This window comes from Eubalaena glacialis, chromosome 2 (genome assembly GCF_028564815.1).
Source record: "Eubalaena glacialis isolate mEubGla1 chromosome 2, mEubGla1.1.hap2.+ XY, whole genome shotgun sequence".
Classification (NCBI taxonomy): domain Eukaryota; kingdom Metazoa; phylum Chordata; class Mammalia; order Artiodactyla; family Balaenidae; genus Eubalaena; species Eubalaena glacialis.
In genome coordinates, this window is record NC_083717.1 from 50,085,092 (window position 1) to 50,106,901 (window position 21,810).

General features: G+C 41.3%; 1 protein-coding gene across 1 annotated transcript in view; it reads right to left on the bottom strand.

Moving 5' to 3' along the window:
* LOC133084985 (protein FAM169B-like) overlaps window positions 1-21,810 on the bottom strand; it is an 89,775-nt gene that overhangs the window by 24,954 nt on the left and 43,011 nt on the right. Inside the window, 2 exon segments of the mRNA XM_061181807.1 lie at window positions 10,028-10,205; window positions 15,099-15,184. Of these exon segments, the coding sequence (XP_061037790.1) occupies window positions 10,028-10,205; window positions 15,099-15,184 (264 nt within the window).

Consider the following 21,810-nt stretch of genomic DNA (forward strand, 5'->3'; position numbering starts at 1 on the left):
TTTTTGCTTTTGTTTCCTTTGCCTGAGGAGACAGATCTAGAAAGATATTGCTAAGACCAATGTCAAAGAGTATACTGCCTATGTTTCCTTCTAGGAGTTTTATGGTTTCAGATCTTTCATTCAAGTCTTTAATCCATTTTGACTTGATTTTTGTGTATGTTGTGAGATAGTGTCTAGTTTCATTTGTTTGCATGTGGCTGTCCAGATTCGTCAACACCATTTATTGGAGAGACTATCCTTTCCCCATTGTATGTTCTTTGCTCCTTTGTTATAAGTTAATAGTTCACATATGTGTGAGTTTATGCCTGGGTTCTCAATTCCATTCCATTGATCTATGTATGCTTTTCTGCAAATACCATGCTGTTTTAATTGCTATAGCTTTGTAAAAGAGTGTAAAATTAGGGAGTGTGATACCTCCAGCTTTGCCCTTTTTCTCAGGATTGCTTTGGTTATTTGAAGATTTGAAGTCTTTTATGGTTCCACATAAATTCTAGAATTTCTTTAATTTCTATGAAAAATATCCTTGGTATTTTGATAGGGATTGCATTAAATCTGTAAATTGCTTTAGGTAATATGGATGTTTTAACAATTTTAATTCTTCCAATCCATGAGCACAGAATATCTTTCCATTTATTTTTGTCTTCTTCCATTTCAGGTCTTTCACCTCCTTGTTAAATTTATTCCTAGGTATTTGATTCCTTTTGTTGCAATTGTAAATGGTATTATTTTCCTAATTTCTCTTTCTGCTAGCTCATCGTTAGCATATAGAAACATAACACATTTTTGTATGTTGATTTTATACCTTGCAACTTCACTGTATTTGATTGTTATTGCTAATAGTTCTTTCGTAGAGTCTTTAAGCTTTCCTACATATAAAATCATATCATCTGCAAATAGTTTTACTTCTTCCTTTCTAATTTGGATGCCTTTTATTTCTTGCCTAATTGCCCTGGCTAGGACTTCCAATATTATATTAGAGTGGCAAGAGTCAGTACCCTTATCTTGTTCCTGATTTTAGAGGGAGAGCTTTCAGTTTTAAATGACTGAGTATGATGTTAGCTGTGGGTTTATTATATATGGCCTTTATTATGTTGAAGTATGTCCCTTCTACATCATTTTATTAAGAATTTTTATCATAAGTGGGCATTTAATTTTGTCAACTGCTTTTTCTAGATCTACTGAGATAATCATATGTTTTTTATCCTTCATTTTGTTTATGTGCTGTATCATGCTGACTGACTTGTATATGTTGAACCACCCTTGCATCTCTGGAATAAATCCCACTTCATCGTGGGGTATGAACCTTTTAATGTATTGTTGGATTTTGTCTGCTAATATTTTGTTGAGGATTTTTACAACTATGTTTATCAGAGATATTGAACTATGTTCATCATAGACATATAACTATTTTCATCACTGTGTGTGTGTGTGTGTGTGTGTGTGTCTGTGTGTGCTGTCTTTGTCTGATTTTTGTATCAGGATGATGCTGTCCTCGCAAAATAAGTTAGGAAGCATTCCCTTCTATTACGTTTTTTGGAAGAGTTTGGGAAGGACAGGCATTAAAGCTTTGAATATTTGGTAGAATTCACCTGTGAAGCTGTCTGGTTCTGAACCTCTGTTTTGGGGGAAGCTTCTTGACTACTGTTTCAACCTCTGTACTAGTGATCAGTCTATTCAGATTTTCTGTTTCTTCATGATTCAGTCTTGGACAGTTGTATGATTCTAAGAATGTGTCCATTTCTTCTAAGCTGTCCAATTTGTTGCATATAGCTGTTCATAATATTCTCTTGTAATCCTTGGTATTTCTGTGGTATCTGTTGTTATTTCTCCTCTTCTGATTTTATTATTTCTTTCCTCCTACTGACTTTGGGCTTTGTTTGTTCTTCTTTTTCTAGTTCCTTTCAGTGTAAGTTTAAATTGTTTGAGATTTTTCTTGTATCTTGAGGTAGGCCTGTTTTGCTATAAACTTCCCTCTTAGTACCACTTTTGCTGCATCCTATAAATTTTGGTATGTCATCTTTTCATCTTAATTTATCTTCAGGTAATTTTTTATTTCTCCTTTGATTTCTTCATCAACCCAATAGTCGTTCAGTAGCACTTTGTTCAGTCTCCATATATCTGTGATTTTTTCCAGATTTCTTCTTGTAGTTGGTTTCTAGTTTCATAGCATTGTGATCAGAAAAGATGCTTGATGTGATTTCAATCTTCTTAAATTTACTGAGACTTGTTTTGTGTCCCAACATATGGCCTACTCTTGAGAAAGTTCCATGTGCACTTGAGAAGACTGTGTATTCCGCTGCATTTGGATGGAATGTTCTGTACAAATCTATCCAATACATCTGGTCTAATGTTTCATTTAAGACCTCAGTTTCCTTGTTGATTTTTTTGTCTGGACGATCTATCCATTAATGTAAGTAGGGTGTTAAAGTCCCCTACTATTACTATGTTGCTGTCAATTTCTCCCTTTAGGTCTGTTAATAATTATTTTATATATTTTGGTGCTCCTATGTTAAATGCATATATATATATATATATGCATTATATATACATATATCACTGAGTTTTCTTGATAAATTGTCCCCTTTATTATTATATACTGTCCATTTTTGTCTCTTGTTACCTTTTTGGGCTTTAAGTCCATTTTGTCTGCTGAGTGTGGCTACACCCACTTTCTTTTGACTGGCATTTGCTTGGAGTGTTATCTTCCATCCCTTCACTTTTAGCCTATGTTTGTCTTTAGAGCTGAGGTGAGTCTCCTGTAATGTATGGTTGTTTCTTGTTTTTTAATCCATCCAGCCACTCTGCGTCTTTTGATTGGTGAATTCACTCCATTTACATTTAGGGTAATTATTGGTAAATGAGGACTTACTACTGCCATTTTACCTTTTGTTTTCTGGTTTCTCTATATCACTGTTGTTGCTTTTTCCTTGTGTTTCAGCCTGCCATCTTGGTTTGGTGGTTTTCTATGATTTTTTTTCAGTTTCCTCCTTTTTTATGTTTATTGTCTCTGCTCTAGATTTATGTTTTATGGTTACCATGAGGTTTGTATAAAATGTCTCGTAGATAAAATAGTCCTTTTTCCGCTGATCACATCTTATCTTCATTTACCTATAGGGTTTCTGACCTTTTCCCCTTCCCCTCCTGCATTTTTGTTGTCTCAAATTATCCCTTTTCATGTTGTGAGTTTGTTGCCAAATTGAAGTAGCTATAATTATTTTTTCTGATTTTCCCCCTTTAACCTTTATGCTATAATAAAATGTTTAATACCTATTCTGATAAAGAGTTACAATTTTCTGATTCTATGTATCACCTTACTCACAGTTTTGTGTCCTTTTACCTTCTTGTTTCTGGTAAAAGATCTCCTTTCAACATTTCTTGTAAGGCACATCTAGTGTTGATGATCTCCCTCAGTTTTTAGTTATCTGGGGAAGTCTTTATTCCTCCTTTATATCTGAGTGATAATATTGTTGGATAAAGTATTCTTGGGTGACGGTTTTTATCTTTCAGTACCTTAAGGATGTCATTCTACTCCCTCCTGGCCTGTCGACTTTCTGCTGAGAAATCTTCTGATAGCCTCTGTGGGTTCCCTTGTAGGTTACCATCCTTTTTTTTCCCTGGCTGCCTTTAAAAATTCTTTCTTTGTCATTGACTTTTGACAATTTTAATATGATGTGTCTTAAAGAAGGTCTTTTTGCATTGAGGCAAGTAGGTGTTCTCTTAGCTTCATGGACGTGTATATCAAGTTTCTTCTGCAGGTTTGAGAATTTCTCAGCTATGATTTCTTTAAATAATCTCTCTGCCCCCTTTTCCCACTCTTCTCCTTCTGGGATACCCATAACCCTAATATGCATCCTTCTTAAAGAGCTGGATAGCTCTCATAGAATTTCCTCATTTTTTATATCTTAATTCTCTTCCCTCTTCTACTTGCATCATTTCTAGATTTCTGTCCTCAAGCTCACTAATTCTCTCTTCCATGTGGTCTGATGTATTTCCAGTGCTTTCTAATGCATTCTTTATGTTGTTTATTGAGTTCTTCAGCTCCAGAATTTCTTCTTGGTTCTTTCTTAGAGTTTCAATATCTTCTGTAAAGTATTCCTTCTGATCATTAATTTTATTCCTGAGCTCACTGAACTGTCTTTCTGAGTTTTCTCATAGCTCAATGAATTTCTTCAGGACACCTATTTTGAATTCTTTGTCAGTTAAATTGCAATATTCTGTGACTTTAAATTTGGCTTCTGGAGAACTGTCATTTTCTTTTCGTGGCATGGTGTTACTTTGGCTCTTCATGGCACTTGATGAGTTGTTCCTCTGCCCGTGCATTTGAAGTAGCAAATATCTTTCTGCTTGATTCTAATGATTCAACAGGTTAGAAATTAGAGGTCTTTCTTCTGCTTTCTAGTAGGTGGCGCTATAGCACAAGTTTATGGTTTTCCTTACCTGAGCTGCCTCCAGTTATGTTTGAGAGTTGGCACATTCTACCCTCCACCACCTCTGTGAGAGGTGTGGCCCGTGTCCTCATTATTGCTTCTTGTGTCTCCAGGGGTCAATGATGCCTTCCTGCTGCTAATGTCACTGGGATGATCAGCTCTTCCCTGGCATCCAGGATCCCCTGAGTTGTAGACTCTGCTGCCACAGGGGGCGGATGAGGGTGGGTGGAGCAGGGGTTGCACAGGCACCTGTGCTATGCTCAATGTTGTAAGGTTCACAGACTCCATCACTGTGTGTGGAGGAGTAGGGGGCCTGAGTTGTGAGCACGTCAGTGGCTGGAGGAATGGGGTCTCAGGCCCCACTGCTGCTGCTGTCCAGTTACCTGTGGCTGCAGGCACCACTGTGGCTGGGAGGCCAGAGTGGTGCTCACTGCCTCCCCTGCTATTATGTGTTCTCTGGGGCTATGGGCTCAGCTTCCATGGCCAGAGAGCTGGGCTGCTGTTCCCTCAGTTCTGCCTCCCCTATGTGTTCCAGTCCACCCACCTTTAAATGTGCAGATATGTGGAAATCTCTGGCGTCCCAGTGGGTTGAGCAGAGGCACCTTTGTTGAGCTGTGGATGCTTTACTGGTTGTAGACTGAAGGGGAGCTTTTCACTGTCATGTTGCTGATGTCACTGTAATATAACTGATTTTAAATAGGCCCAGATGTTGGATTTGGTAAACAAAAAACTCAAAATAGCTTTACAAATATGTTCAAAGAATTAATTTTTCAAATTAAAGGGAAATATATGCTCAATGAATAAATAGAGAATCTCAACAGAGAAACAGAAACTATACATAACAGAAATTATACAGCTCAAAAGTACAGTAACTGAAAATTTTAAATACGTTCAACAACAGTTTGGAGATGGCAGATAAAGTTGAATATGGTTCAACAGAAATTATCCAGCCAAAAAAGAGAAAAATGTTTGAAGAAAAATGAACAAAATTTCAGAGACCTGCAAGACAATGTGAAGCACCCCAAGATACATATAACTGGAATCCCAGAAAAAGAAAAGAGAAAATAGCACAAAAATTTGAAGAAATAATGGCCAAGAACTTCCCGAATTTGGTAGAAAACTTTAAAGATTCAGAAAGCTCAACAAACTCCTAAAAAGATAAACAAAAATAAAATAACTCCTAGACAAGTCACAGTTAAACTGCAAAAAAAGCTAAAGAGAAAGTCTTAAAAGCATTCAGAGAAAAATGCCATGTCATGTATGACGAACAACAATAGATTAATTGCTGACTTCTCACCCAAGACTATGAAAGCCGGAGGATACTGGAACAACGTATTCAAAATTCTGAGGGAAAAAAACTAACACTAATTATTCTACATCCAGCTAAACAACCTTTCAAATATGAAAGTGAAATAAAGGCATTTTCAGTAAACAAAACCTGAGAGAATTTACTAACAGCAACGCCACTACAAGAAATGCTAAAGGAAGTACTTTAGCCTGAAGGGCAACTAGGACCTATACAAAAATATTGTAATGGTAAATATGTGGGTAAATATTTTTAAACTATATATTTTTCCTTAACATCTTTAAAAGATATAACTACTTAAATTAAAACTTATAAGTCAGTAGCGACAGATTTATAACAAACAGATCTAATATATAACAATAGCACTATGTAAATAAAATGATGGGTACATAAAAATACACTATTGCAAAGTTTCTATATTTTACCTTAAGTAATTCAATATTCACTCTAAGTTAATATAAGTTTAAGTTTAAGATGCATATGTAATCTCTAGAGCAACAACTTTAAAAAGTATAAAAATATAAAGCTAGAAAGCCAAGAGAGAAATTAAAATGGAATAGTAAAAAATATCTGATTAAAACAAAAGAAGACAGGAAAGGAGGAACAGAGAAAAACAAAAAGAAACAGAAGACACAAAACAAACTGCAGCAGAGAAGATCTAAGTACAATCATATCAATAATTAAATGTAGGGGACTTCCCTGGTGGCGCAGTCATTAAGAATCCACCTGCCAATGCAGGGGACATGGGTTCGATCCCTGGTCTGGGAAGATGCCACATGCTGTGGAGCAACTAAGCCCACACACCACAACTACTGAGCCTGCACTCTAGAGCCCATGAGCCACAACTACTGAGCCCACGTGTCACAACTACTGAAGCCCGCATGCCTAGAGCCCGTACTCCACAACAAGAGAAGCCACCACAATGAGAAGCCCGCGCACCGCAATGAAGAGTCGTCCCCGCTCGCCACAACTAGAGAAGCCCGTGAGGAGCAACATAGACCCAACGCTACCAAAAATAAATTTTTAAAACTTAAATGTAAATAGACTAATGTTCCAATCAAAAGGCAGAGATTATCAAAACCAGATTTAAAATCCAAGACCCAGTTGTATGCTGTCAACAATATACATGCTTTAAATATAAAGACATAGACTAAAAGTAAAAAGCTAGAAAGAATATATTCTGTGCAAATAGTAAGCATAAGAAGATGAAGTGGCTGTATTAATAACAGACAAAATAGACTTCTTAACAAGAGATATTACTGGAGACAAGTGGAGGGACACTTCATAATAACAAAATGGTCAATACATCAGGCAAATATAGCAATCATAAATTAGATGTGACTAATAACAAAGCTCCAAAATACACAAAGTAAAAACTGACAATTAAAAGAAGAGATGAATCCACAATCATAAGGACTTTAACATACTTCCCTCAGAAATTCATAGACTTAGACAAAAATATTAGTTAAGAATATAGAAGATCTGAATGACACCATCAATCACTTTAACCTAACCAACATTTCCAAAACATGAAACCCAATACCTACAAAATACACACACTCTTTCAAGTCCATATGGAGTGTCTACCAAGACAAACCATATACAGGGCCGTAAAACAACTCTCAATAGTTTTCAAAATATTAAAATGTTACAGACTATATTATCTTATTGCAACAGAATTGCATTAGAAATCAACAAAAAATAAAACATCTGGAACAGCTCACAAATACCTGGAAATTTAAAACTCACTTTTAAAGGAACCATAGAAATCACAAAGTAAATTGGAAAATATTTTGAACTGAATTATAATGAAAATTGGTAAATGATAAATTAGACTTCACTAAAATTTAACACTTCTGCTCTTTGAAAAAATTATTAAACCAAAATGAAAATGTTTTCAAAATATATCTGATTAAGAACCAATATCTAAAACACATAAAGAATGCTCAAAGCTCAATAATAAGAAAACAAATAACCCAATAAAAATAGGCAAAAATATTTGAACAGACACTTACCAAAGAAGATATAGGACCATAACAAAAGCACATGAAAACATGATCAATATCATTAGTAAAATGCAAATTAAAACCAAAATTAGATACCACTTCCCATCTTGCAGAACGACTAAAATTAAAAATACAACACCAAGTACCGGCAAGGATGTAGAGTGATTGGAACTCTCACACATTGCTGGTGGCAAGGTCTATATAATTATTCCATGGAAATGCTTTTATTCTGTCTCTCCAAAAATAAGCTAATCCAGAAACAGGCAGTAAAAAAATGTTTTTAATTGGCAGTGTATACTTGAAAAATATATTTTATTTATTTAACTTTCTACTCATTTGATACTTTATTTATTTATTTATTTATTTATTTATTTATTTATTTATTTATTTATTTATTTATTTATTTATTTATTTATTTATTTATTTTTGGCTGTGTTGGGTCCTCATTGCTGCGTGCGGGCTTTCTCTAGTTGCGGCGAGCGGGGGCTACTCTTCGTTGTGGTGCAAGGGCTTCCCATTGCAGTGGCTTCTCTTTGTTGTGGAGCATGGGCTCTAGGCACGAGGGCTTCAGCAGTTGTGGCACGCAGGCTCAGTAGTTGTGGCATACAGGCTTAGTTCCTCCACAGCATGTGGGATCTTCCCAGACCAGGGATCAAACCCATGTCCCTTCGTTGGCAGGAGGATTCTTAACCATTGCGCCACCAGGGAAGTCCCTCATTTGATACTTTTTAAACTAACTCAATTGTTGAGTAACTAACAGTCAATTGCCACTTAAAAAAATCAGTTCATGGATGAAAACAACAATACCTAGTAAGCAGCTTCAGAGGACTTTCCATCAAATTCGTGGAATTCGTCAGAAATGAAGAGGAGGCGGAAATCCAAGCACCTAGACTGAACTGCCTCAACTCAACACCATAATATCCTCCTTCCACTCCAAGGTTCTGGGTCTGCCTTAGGAAGAATGAGGCAGCCACATCCAGCCTCTGCTTAATTCTCACAGAACAAAGTCTGGGGTATCACTGCAACCAGGAGCGGCAGCAGCAGTGGGCGAGACCAAGGTCAAGCTCTTTCTGCCCCTTAGCTGTGGTTCTCACACATCAGGTTGGAATCTGTTAACAGTTTTTGTTTCTATTAGTAGGACATCTACAGCACAAATGATTTAGCTACAGATTTAAGACAAGCCATTTGGTAGAAAATGACAACAAATGAGTCTCCCAAGAAAGAGGAATTACAAAAATACTTCCATTTCAAGTATTCTCCAGATCCTTGGTCTATCTAAATAATGACTAAAGAATACAGCCACCCCAAAAAGTGAAACAGTACATCAAAACAAAGGACAAAGGGCTTTCATGACCCAAGGAGGTGAAAGACACAGGCGCTTCAGCCTCTATGACTGACCTTGACGAATAATTAATTACATGACTTGCTTGCGTGGGAAACTGGTCATCTCACACCACACCGAGGGAAAAACTGAAACGCAGGTTTACTCCATCCTGGACAGGTGGAACACATACACGATGTGAACACAGCTCAAAACCATAATCATAGCCTTTTTATTCCCAGAGAAAAACACTCAACTCAGACAACAGCATATCTATGGTGGTGTACCTGGAAATTTTATTTTTGCTAAAATTCAGAACTTTGTAAGAATTAAATGATGGGGCTTGGACCAGTTGGGTCAGAGATGTTGACAGCCTTTCAAAATCAAAGAAGCTATTAAAGAAAGCAACGTTAAAGAAGAGACTGATCTCTTAGACAAAATAGTACAAGTTCCACACGCCCTGCTCATCACAGCCCCTAAAAATAAGTCCCAGGATTTTACCCTAACCTCGTTATCGCAGCCGACCTCCCTCTCTTCTGAGGTAATGTCTATAAATCTTGGCATCCAGTGTGCCTTTGCACCACATGTCAGCTATTAGCAATGGCATTTTTCCTAACAGCTAATTGGTAACATTAAAGAAAAGAAACGAAAAGCATTGTGCTTGCAAAGTCATTTTACAACCATTAACAGCAACAAGTATTTTACAGGGGACATGGCACTGCCTGGGAATCCAAGGACCATGATGAATTTTCATTCTGTTTGCCAGTAAAACGAGCAATGTGGTGAAAATGAAATCCATACCTTCGGCTTATTTACATGACAGCTGAATTAGTGATACTTCTAGTGCCAGAAGATTCTCTCCAAGTAACATTTGGGCTCAGGGAGTCCTCCAAGGCAGGCAGACACCCAGAAGCCTCCCCCCGGAGCCTGAAGTGGCAGTGACCCCACACGGCCGCATGGCCCTTACCTTTCCTTTTGGTTGTGTAAAATCCAACAGCTGCTCCGTTTCTCCACAGAATTTTAGCCTCCTCCTTCACAGAGTGAGGTAAAAAAAACATGTCATCATCATCCAAATTCCTCTCCAGTCTTCCAAAAATAACGACGTTTAGAATGAAAAGCACAATCCTTTCCCCAAATGACTGAACCTTTGAAGGAAAAACAAAAAGAACATCTAAGTGAGACAAGAGGGGAAAATCAGACACAATAAATTCTATGCTTGGAATCAACCCACACGCCGGGGCCAGGTGTGGGCTCCCCCACCATACAGTTCTTCTCATGCTCAAGATCCAAAATGCGGATCATAGTTTCTCACGGAGGTTTTCCCACCCCTGACCTTTCACATGCACTGGCCTCCAGGAGCGAGGAGCATGGCCAGAGGGGCCTCCTGGGTCTCCAGGACCACAGACATGGAATGTGAAGAGACAGAGAACAATCAGTCACATGCCAGTGAAACAGGAGGTTACATAGAGGCAAGCCATTTCAGCAGAAACCCTGGATGTGTCCAGAGATAAACCCAGTCTGCCATTTTTAACAACAGCCCCAGAATTCTGACCCTCAGAAGGAGGGTAAATAATTGGGTATTATTATCGGTGTCCAGTTGCTACACCAAGAGCAACTGATTTTCAATGGCTTGTGACAGATTTTGAGCACATACTAGAGTCCCAACCCCAGAGAGTTACTGGGACTCAAGGCGTAGCCCATCCTAAGGCTACAAAATGGAACTGTCTCTCACCCATTGCAATGTCATGACAATTGAGGAAACTGTATTGTGGTCAAGGTCAGGCCCCCAAAAGAGCTTGACCATTAACAAGTCAACATGATTTCCTGCTCCTGCCTGTTCATATTCTCTGCATTTGTATAGCCCACAGATGGCACAGGTGTGGCATAAATGAAGGCCTCCCACTCCTGCACCCACAGCAGACATAACTAATCAATCCCCACTCTATGTGGCTGAGCCTGGATATGGTCTCAGGATCCTCCTAAATGCAGTCTCCCGGACAACTACAAGCAACCGCTAAAATGTGGCACTTGAGATGAAACCTATCAGCTAGTGACAAAGTGACGGTATTGTTTTATTAGCTTTTACTTCAACAACATTGCTGTATGACAGCCTAAGGGTGTGGGTGTTTGTCGCCCCTTCCTATGCAGCACCATGAAATCAGCAAGAGTATTACCTGGGCTGAGACTGCCACCCACCTGCTACCATTCTATTCTCAGCACCCGCCAGAGAGGTCCTGGTTTATAGGTGAGGAAATTGAAGCTCAAAGAGGCTAAGCAATTACATGTACTGATTTCCCTGCCTTGTTCCAAAGAGGCCTTAAGACAGCTGGACAAGGGCTCTATCAAAGGCAGGCAGGTTTGCAACACCAGACCAGGACTTCTGAGTCCCAGGCCAGGGCACCTGCTGCAGCCCAGCCAGTGGCTCCCTTCTGCATTTTCATCCATTAGAGGTTTGGGAAAGGGAAGTTTGATATAAATATGAATGTTTGGTTTTGTATTTAATACTGGACCCTTAAATGTTTATTATCATCACCATCATCATTGTGGTCATGGCTTCTTGGCCTAGATTTGCTGGGAGACCTTCAGCAACTCACAACGCCTTTCAGTTTCAGTTTCCTCCACTAATCAAGGGAGAAGACTGCCTAAGTGGTCTCTCAGACACTTGTATGTTTTTCAAATGCTCCAATAATAAAAATAAGTCAGCTTGCAGCCCTCTAGCAAATGGCACAAAGTGTTTAGTGCCAATAAGCTTATTAATTGGCCCAGAATGCAAAATATTTCACCTTCATCTGGAGCCAAATCTTAGATGAGAAAAAGATTTGCAAAAGCCACACCAGCTTAACTCTGAGAAGCCACCTCAATTTTGTATCTCAGACAGTAGCAGCCAAATCAAGTTCAGACTTTAAGAATAACTAGTTCATCACAAAACCCAAGGGATGTAATGTGGGAGGCTATATTTTTCAACTTATAAAACCAAAAAGTTCAGAGGAAAGCCAGAAGAGAAAAACAGATTGCATCTGGCAGAAGGGAAATATCCAATCAAAAACTGGCAGGAGAAAAAAGGAGAAAAAGAAAATGCACTTAATTTGTCCAATTTCATTACAGGGGGAAAAAAATGTGTGACATGTGATTCTGACTTAGAAACGTTTCTGAAAACACAAAACTAAGAACCAGTTCTAATCCCTCAATTAGGACCACTAATTATGTTAACAGAAAGAACACTAAGAAAGTTGGTTTTTTGTTTGGTTTGGTTTGGTTTGGTAATTTGCAAAGAAGAGCTGGCTAAGAAACAGAATGTAATTAAAAGAAAAAAAAGTCAAGACACCAAGTTCTGTAAATGGAGAGGGAAACTATCCCTACATACAGCTGAGGCAGATAGATCTTTACATCCTGGTTCATTAAGTGGAATTAACATCCAAGTATCTCTCTGTTCACAACATAAGCCACATTTTCAGAAAGCGTGAGGGTTTTCCTCATCTAAATTTAGAAGAATTGATACACGAGGGAAGTGACCACTCTTGTTCTAAAAAATATATATATATTTAAAAAGCCAATCAAACTCTTCCCGGGATTCAGAACACCCAACCGCTCATACCACCTGCTTCATCCACAGACAATGACACACACAGGCAGATGTGTGTGTGTGTTTATGCCAGGCAGCACCCATTTGCTGAATCTCCAGCCATCGTTAACTTACTGGAAGAAAACCCTTTTCAAAATGATATCTATTGGGCTTCCCTGGTAGTGCAGTGGTTAAGAATCCGCCTGCCAATGCAGGGGACACAGGTTCGAGCCCTGGTCCGGGAAGATCCCACATGCCACGGAGCAACTAAGCTTATGCGCCACAACTACTGAGACTGTGCTCTAGAGCCTACGAGCCACAACTACTGCAGCCTGCGTGCCTGGAGCCCATGCTCCGCAACAGGAGAAGCCACCACAATGAGAAGCCCTCGCACTGCAATGAAGAGTAGCCCCTGCTCGCCGCAACTAGAGAAAGCCCACACGCAGCAACGAAGACCCAACGCAGCATAAAATAAATAATAATAATAATGTCTATCAAGTCAATTAAAACCAGACCTGAAAACATCCTGCAATTTGTGACAACATGGATGGAAGTTGAGGGTATTATGCTGAGTGAAATAAGGGGAAAGACAAACACTGCATGATCTCATACGTGTAACATAAAAGAGCCAAACTCATAGCAACAGAGACTACAGTGGCGGTTGCCAGGAGCTGGTGGTGGGGGAGAGGGAAAGATGTTCAGAAGGTTCAAACTTCCAGTTATAAGATGAACAAGTTCTGGGGATCTAATATACAGCATAGTGATTGTAGCTAATGATACTGTATTACATACTTGAAAGTTGCTAAGAGAGTAGGTCTTAAATGTTCTCACCACAAAAAAGAAATGGCAATTATGTGATGTGATGCAGGTGTTAACTAACACTGGTGGTAATCATTTTGCAGTGTATCAAATCAATGCATTGTGCACCTTGAACTTACCAAGTGTTATATGTCAATTATATCTCAATAAAGCTGGGGGAAAAACAGACTTGAAAAAGACAACCCATAGATCTGGGAGAAATATTTGTTAATCATATATGCAATAAGAACTTGCATCTAGAATATAGAAAAACTCTTACAACTCAACAGAAAAAAGTCAATCCAATTAAAAAGTGGGCCAAGGGGGCTTCCCTGGTGGCACAGTGGTTAAGAATCCACCTGCCAATGCAGGGGACACGGGTTCAAGCCCCTGTCCGGGAAGATCCCACATGTCATGGAGCAACTAAGCCTGTGCGCCACAACTACTGAGCCTGCACTCTAGAGCCCATGTGCCACAACTACTGAAGCCCATGTGCCTAGAGCCCGTGCCCTGCAATGAGAAGCCCGCACACTGCAACAAAGAGTAAGCTCACCACAACTAGAGAAAGCCCACGTGCAGCAACAAAGACCCAAAACAGCCAAAAATAAATTAAATAAATAAATTTTTTTTAAAAGTGGGCCAAGGATTTTAATAGATATTTTCCCCCAAAGGACATACAAATGGCCAATAAGTACATGAAAAGATATTGAACATCCTTAGCCACAAGGAACCCTCACCCTTGCCATCCTAGGTCTCTATAAAGCCACAGTGCTTCAAAGACCACCAGGCCTGCTGTCAGAGAGACTAGCATTTGTGTCCAGTTAAATCACTTACAAGCTGTGTGGCTCAGCTTCAATTTCTTTGTCAGCAAAACAAATACCTTAAAGATTCTGAAGTCAGATAATCCCTGTAAAAAGTCCAGGTAAATACACAGGCTAGCATCTAACATAATATCTACCTCATAGTAAGTACCAATAAACATTACTGGAATGCAATAAACAGAACTTCCCTACACCCTAGAGAGATGATGTGGATTAAAGTTTCAAAATTAAGATGTGAGAGGCCACTCAGGAAGGTAAGAGAGATTTACCAATAGCCAGGTATCTGTTGCATATAGCCATTTACTACTATTTTCCTTGCTGGCGGGGTGTTATAGATTGAACTGTGTCCCCCAAAAAGATGTTAAAGTCCTAACCCCCAGTACCTATGAATGTGATTTATTTGGAAATAGAGTCTTTGCAGATGATCACGTCAAGATGAGGTCATTCGGGTGGGCCCTAATCCAACATGACTGCTGTCCACATGGAAAAGGGGAATTTGGACAAAGACAGACAGACACAGAGGGAAGAGGATGGGAAGACACAGGGAGAACGCCATTGATAAGCCAAGGAAAGCTGAGGCCACCATAAGTTAGGAGAGAGGCCTGGAACAGATTCTCCCTCACGGCCCTCGGAAGAAACCAACCCTGCCAACACCTTGATTTTGGACTTCTAGCCTCTGGGACTGGGAAATGATACACTTCTGTTGTTTAAACCACCCAGTTTGTTGGCACTTTGTTACAGCAGTCCTAGAAAATGTATCCACAGGGGTAGACTGCTTTAAATTATTAACATGATAATAAGTACACTGACCTTTAAAACCTGTTTTGCAATGTCCACTTAAATTTGCAATACCTCACCTTCATCAGACCTTCTCTTGCAGGATCAGAGGTTCTTAGTACATCTTCAGTGGTCCACCAGGACTCCTTCACATAAACAGCCACAACTAAAGAGGAAGCCAAGAGAAAACAATGATGTACACATGGCCAACTGGCCACCAAAGGGGTAGTTTTAGCAACATACAGCCACTGTGAAGGTGCAAAGGAAAGTTTATGTGCGGCAAAAGCAGGCGACGTTTCTAGAGCTGAGTTGTCTGAGAGCACTGACCAGGACAGAGTGACCACTGTCACCTGAAAGGACTTCACAGGTGTCTGCAGAGATGGCCTGTTGTTGGCCCCAACACAGGATGTACCCTAATGCTATTGAGTGCAAGAGGCTACACACCAATATTGACAAATTCAATGGGTGAGAATTATATGTTTTTTCAAAGTCCAACTATGTGACACAACTTGGAACTCTGCAAATTTACTCAAACCCAACATTATCTAAGGGCATGGAACAAACCATCTTCTTATCACCCTCGGTGCTGGGTTTGGCACTGACTTCTTTTACATGCTTTTCTTTCATTCTCACGATGAAATTGTCATCTGCATTTTTCCGAGGACACTAACATTCTGAGAGGGGAAGGCAAACAGCTAGGAGGGCTGAGGTTGGGTCCAGCCCTCAGCCACTGGACTCCAAGTTCAGTGCTCTTTCCAAGAGGCCAGAGATGGGTCAGCTGTTGAAGGGGCAAATCATGCAGGGGTGGTGGGGGGTCTTTGGATAAGAAGACTCTGGGGCTGGGACCTGCAAGAGAGGAAGGGTAGAGACATCTCTCCTACCCCACTCATGCCCCGCCCTTGTCTAGACAGTCACTGAGGCCTGTTGATTCCACCCTCTCTGAGTTTAGACATGGGTCCTGCTGCTTAGTAGAGGTGATCCTGGAACACTCTCAACCTCACCAAGCCCCAGATTCCTCATCGGAGCTGCCCAAACTGATCACCCAAGGTGGCTAACAAATTCCAATGAGGATCAGGTGTGAAACACCCAACACAGGGCCAGGCTGGTAGGATGCCCTCAGCACCTGTTAATTAATGCGTCAGTTCTTCCCTGCTAATGCTGCAGTTGCCAGGTCCCATCATTCCACCTGCTGCCCCAGGACAGGATCCACTCCCTCCCCAACCCTGAATGCCACTGGTCCATCTCCACAGGTGACTGTGAGCACTCCACCTGGTCCCCTGTCCCCCTAGTCTCCCCTGCCAATCTATCCCTCCTGAGGGGCCACTCTAAAGGCAAATGCAATCATGGCCTCTGCCTCTTGTCTCTCCTTTCCTTGCTTAAAAATTACATTATAAAACACTAAAGTCACTTTGGTTATTTTCTGGTGTCTTTTTTTTTTTTTTTTTAAGGCTGTTTTCAAGAGAAGTTTTAGGTTCATGGCAAAATTGAGAGGAAGGTACAGAGATTTCCCGTATTCCCCCTCCCCCACACACATCCCCCACTATCATCATCTCCCATCAGAGTGGTACATTTTTTACAACTGATGGACCTACACTGATACATCATATCACCCAAAGTTCTAGTTTACATTAGGGTTCACTCTATGGGTTTGAACAAATGTATCATCACATGTATCCATCACTATGATATCATACAGAGTATCTTCACTGCCCTAAAAACTCTCTGTGCTCCGCCTGTTCATCCCTCCTCACCACCCCTTACCCCTGGCAACCACTGATCTTTTTTCTGTCTCCATAGTTTTGCCTTTTCCAGAATGTCATATAATTGGAGTCATCAGATTAGTTTCTTTCCCTTAGTGAAATGCATTTAAGGTTACTCTATGCCTTTTCATGGCTTGATAGCTCAAAATTCTTTTCAGCACTGTATTTGGTGCTAAAATATTCCATTGTCTGAAGGTACCATAGTTTAGTTCTCCTCCACTATCTTTTTATACCCCTTTAATTGCCATTTTTATACCTGTTTCTCAAGCCAGGTATCTGAGCCCAAGGGGTCCAAAAGCCACAGATAAAAAGATACATCTTCCCAGTCAAATCTTTTTGGCTGACGAGTTGAAGGAAAATAACACAGAGTAGAAGACAAAAGTCCCTTGAACATTTAATATAAGGCTCAAGACTTTAAAACAAATTTTGTGGGGCAATCAAGTTAAGCTGCCACCACCGTCTTCCCTATTCCTCTCTGCTCTTTGAGGAACTTTCGTAGAAGACCCTGTGAAGACCAGGTGATGACATTAGCTATTGTCAAGCACTAACTCTGCACAGTCCCTCCCTCCTCTCCAAAGACCAACAGCATCTAATTCACTGTCAGTTTCATACCATTGGTGAATTTTGTCTTCTCCAACAATAGTTCCAAAATTGATACAGCCGACTGAGAGAGAAGTGCCAATTAAATGCCTGACATCTGCCTTCACTTATTCAACTAAATTCATGTTCCAAATGGCATCTACTAGAACTTGCAAGAGGCTTATAAAACCATAAGGATTATTTCCCTGCTTAACAAGGTGAATCAATAAAAGATGTTCAATTTACTAATACAGTGTATTACTGCAATACAGATGTTCAATTTACTAAGACAGTTTCAAACAGGAAATGTGTTATGATTTGGTGTTTGTGTGGTGCCTTGCCAGTTTCACGGTGCACTGCAGAGCATTAATTAGCCACACAAGTTGTCACAAAATAGACTGAATTTTTTTCAAAACTAATCTTAAGCTGTTAAGTGTACATAACAATGAAGGTGAAGTCTGATCAAATGTAATAGGCTTAAAATGAATTGTCCTCAAAAACAACTCTTGAAAAAGAGTCAGCCTTCCAAAGAATAGCAGCTTTTGATCAGAAAAGCCTGCTCCTAGTCAAGAGGAAACAGGCAAGAGGAATGGGGCCAGAGTCCTCGGAGAGAGGCTGTTTCCAGCTCAGCAAGGACAAAAGATGGACCTGGGGGACAGGCAGGCACTGCAGAGCCAGCCTTGGGGCATCGCTTCTGAGACCCTAGAGCCAGCAGGTTCCAAGAGTTAGAAAGTGGAAACTGGGGCCTTCCCTGGTGGTCCAGTGGTAAAGAATCCGCCTTCCAATGCAGGGGACGCAGCTTCGATCCCTGGTCGGGGAACTAAGATTCCCACATGCAGCAGGGCAACTAAGCCCACGCACCACAACTACGGTGCTCGCATGCCTCAACTAGAGAGGCTGCGTGCCACAAACTACAGAGCCCACGCGCCCTGGAGCCCACGTGCCACAACGAGAGAGAGAAAATCCCGCACGCCACAACTAGAGAGAAGCCCGCGCTCCACAACGAAAGATCCCACATGCCACAATGAAGATCCCATGTGCTGCAACTAAGACAGCCTAAATAAATAAAAAAATAAAATAAAATAAAATGAAAGTGGAAACCACACATCCATACTTTTAAAAGAAAAATACAATCCTGATGAGTACCCTCTGGCTCTCCACCATCTAGGACCTGGGAGACTGGACCCCTGCAAAAGGCTGAGCAGTGGTGACAGCAGTTGATGGGGCATTGTGGGTCACAGGCCAGGCTTGCTTCACTGATTTAATTCCCCTCTCCCCCTGAGTGACATGTAACCACAAAGAAGATGCCAGTAATGGATTTTATTCTATGACACCCCTAGGTTTTCCAAACAAGTTAAGACAGTGAGGTCCCTAAGGCTGACTCCCAGTGGCCTGGCTTCATCAAGGCTCAGCAGGATGAACTGAATTCAACTACCTGGGGCTGAGTTCCTGAATGCACGAATGGCCCTGTCCCAGATCCCCAGAGGCTGATGAGTAAGTCTCCATCCTTGCCCCTGGGAGTTGGTAGCCTGTAGAGAAGAGAGAGCTAAACAAGCTGATGTGATATAGGGCAGGACATGATAGGTGCTAGAATCGAGCTGGGAGCCAGAGTCCAGAGGACCCAGAGGAGGGGGTCAGTTCTGCTGAGGGGTTTGGGAAAGCATCCCTGGGGAATTTGCCAGCTTGGGCTCTGGATCACTGTGTAAGGCTTCAAAACAGGCAGAGATGACATGCGAGTACAGAGTAACCCATGAGCAGAGGCACAGAGCCCTACAAGTCCAAGGCCACACTCAGGGCACCCCAAGCATAGGGGGTAGCTGGGCAAGGCTTAAACAAGGGAGAGGCAGAGCTGCAAACATCGCTTATAGCAAGGTTGCAGGATACACAGCTAATATGCAAGAGCCCACCACTTCCCTGTACGCCAGCAACGAACAAGTAGAATTTGAAATTAAAAACAATACCATTTACATCAGCACCCCTCAAAAATGAGATACTTAGGCTTATACAAAATGAAATACTTAGATTTATACAATCTAACAAAAATATGTGTAAGAGCTATACAAGGAAAATTACAAAACTCTGATTAACAAAATCAAATAAAAACTAAAGAGATATTCTATGTTCTCGAATAGGAAGCCTCGATATTATCAAGATGCCAGTTCTTCCCAACTTGACCTATAGGTTCAATGCAATCCCAATCAAAATCCCAAGAAGTTCTTTTGTGGATTTCACCAAAATGATTCTAAAGTTTACATAGAGAGGCAAAAGACAACACTGAAGGAGAACAAACTTGGAGGACTGACGCTACCCAACTTCAAGACTTACTATAAAGCTATAGTAACCCAGACAGTGTGGTATCAGTGGAAGAACAGACAGATCAATGGAACAGAATGTAGAGCCCAGAAATAGACCCATGTAAATGTAGTCAACTTCTATTTGGTCAACTTTGACAGAGAAGCAAAGGCAACACAATGGAACAAAGATAGTCTTTCCAACAAATGGTGCTGGAACAACCGGACATCCACACACATAAAAATAAATCTCAACACAGACCTTTCACTCTTCACAGCCATCTCAACAAACATAAACCAGTGCTGACGGAGAGCAAGACAACATAAGGCATTTTGGATACGTCCCTATGGACCTGGTATAGGGAGAACACAGACTTCAGAGCCAGGTGAGGTTCAGATTCCAGCTTCTTCAAAGCGTGACCTTCACCCTTCCCCCACCTCGAGTCCCCCACCTGTCACATGGAGCCCACGACATCCTCTCACCTGGCCGTTATGCAGATTTGGTGAAAGAGCTCATTTCACCAAACTGCTTTGCCCAAAGGGGAGCTTTTCAGTGGTGTCCAAAAGCTTCCTTCACCTGCTTCAAGTGTTGCTCTGGGATTCTAAAATAGTATGAAAAGCCCTTTGTTATTTGCTGGCTTTTGTCAGTGACACAATGGAAGCTGCTTGCTAACACTGGGTTTCTTCCTGGGAGCTCCCTCTCCAAACTTTCTGCTCCAGTTCGCAAGGAAATGTCCGTCTTTCTTCCCCAGCTTGATTGCTGCCATCCTATCTGCTGCCTCCCAACGTGAGTGGGGACACATTCCTACTCACCACGTTTGCTCACGACTGGTCCTTTTCCATCAGGGTGCATTAAGCCAACCATCATGTTCCTCACTTCCTCCTTCCAGGGCTGTGGGGACGCATCACGCCTGATCAAGGCACACACTTTCACCTGCCCAGAACCTCCCAACAAGATTTTTAAAGCTTTCATCTTGCCTAAGATTTCTTAATGGAGCTAAGTCCTTTTTTATTTAAATATTTTTAAATCAATCAATACAACAAACATTTTTTAAAAGTTAGTGTGGGGAGGATTAACCAAGATGGCGGAGTAGAAGGACGTGCTCTCACTCCCTCTTGCGAGATCACCAGAATCACAACTGGCTGCTGGACAATCATCGACAGGAAGACACTGGACTTCACCAAGGAGGATACCCCACGTCCAAGGACAGAGGAGAAGCCACAGTGAGACAGTAGGAGGGGCGCAATCAGAGTAAAATCAAATCCCTTAACTGCTGGGTGGGTGACTCACAGACTGGCGAACACTTATACCACAGAAGTCCACCCACTGGAGTGAAGGTTCTGAGCCCCACGTCAGGCTTCCCAACCTGGGGGTCCGGCAACGGGAGGAGGAATTCATAGAGAATCAGACTTTGCAGCCTAGTGGGAATTGATTGCAGGACTTCGACAGGACTGGGGGAAACAGAGACCCCACTCTTGGAGGGTGCACACGGAATAGTGTGCACATCGGGACCCGGGGGAAGGAGCAGTGACCCTGGGGGAGACTGAACCAGACCTACCTGCTGGTGTTGGAGGGTTTCCTGCAGAGGCGGGGGCTGACTCTGTTTCACCGTGGGGACAAGGACACTGGCAGCAGAAGTTCTGGGAAGTACTCCTTGGCGTGAGCCCTCCCAGAGTCTGCCATTAGCCCCACCAAAGAGCCCAGGTAGGCTCCAGTGTTGGGTTGCCTCAGGCAAAACAACCAACAGGGAGGGAACCCAGCCCCAACCATCAACAGTCAAGTGGATTAAAGTTTTACGGAGCTCTGACCGCCACAGCAACAGTCAGCTCTACCCACCACCAGAGCCTCCCATCAAGCCTCTTAGATAGCCTCAACCACCAGAGGGCAGACAGCAGAAGCAAGAAAAACTACAATCTTGCAGCCTGTGGAACAAAAACCACATTTACAGAAAGATAAACAAGATGAAAAGGCAGAGGGCTATATACCAGATGAAGGAACAAGAAAAAACCCCAGAAAAACAACTAAATGAAGTGGAGATAGGCAACCTTCCAGAAAAAGAATTCAGAATAATGATAGTGAAGATGATCCAGGACCTCAGAATAAGAATGGAGGCAAAGGTGGAGAAGATGCAAGAAATGATTAAAAAAGACCTAGAAGAATT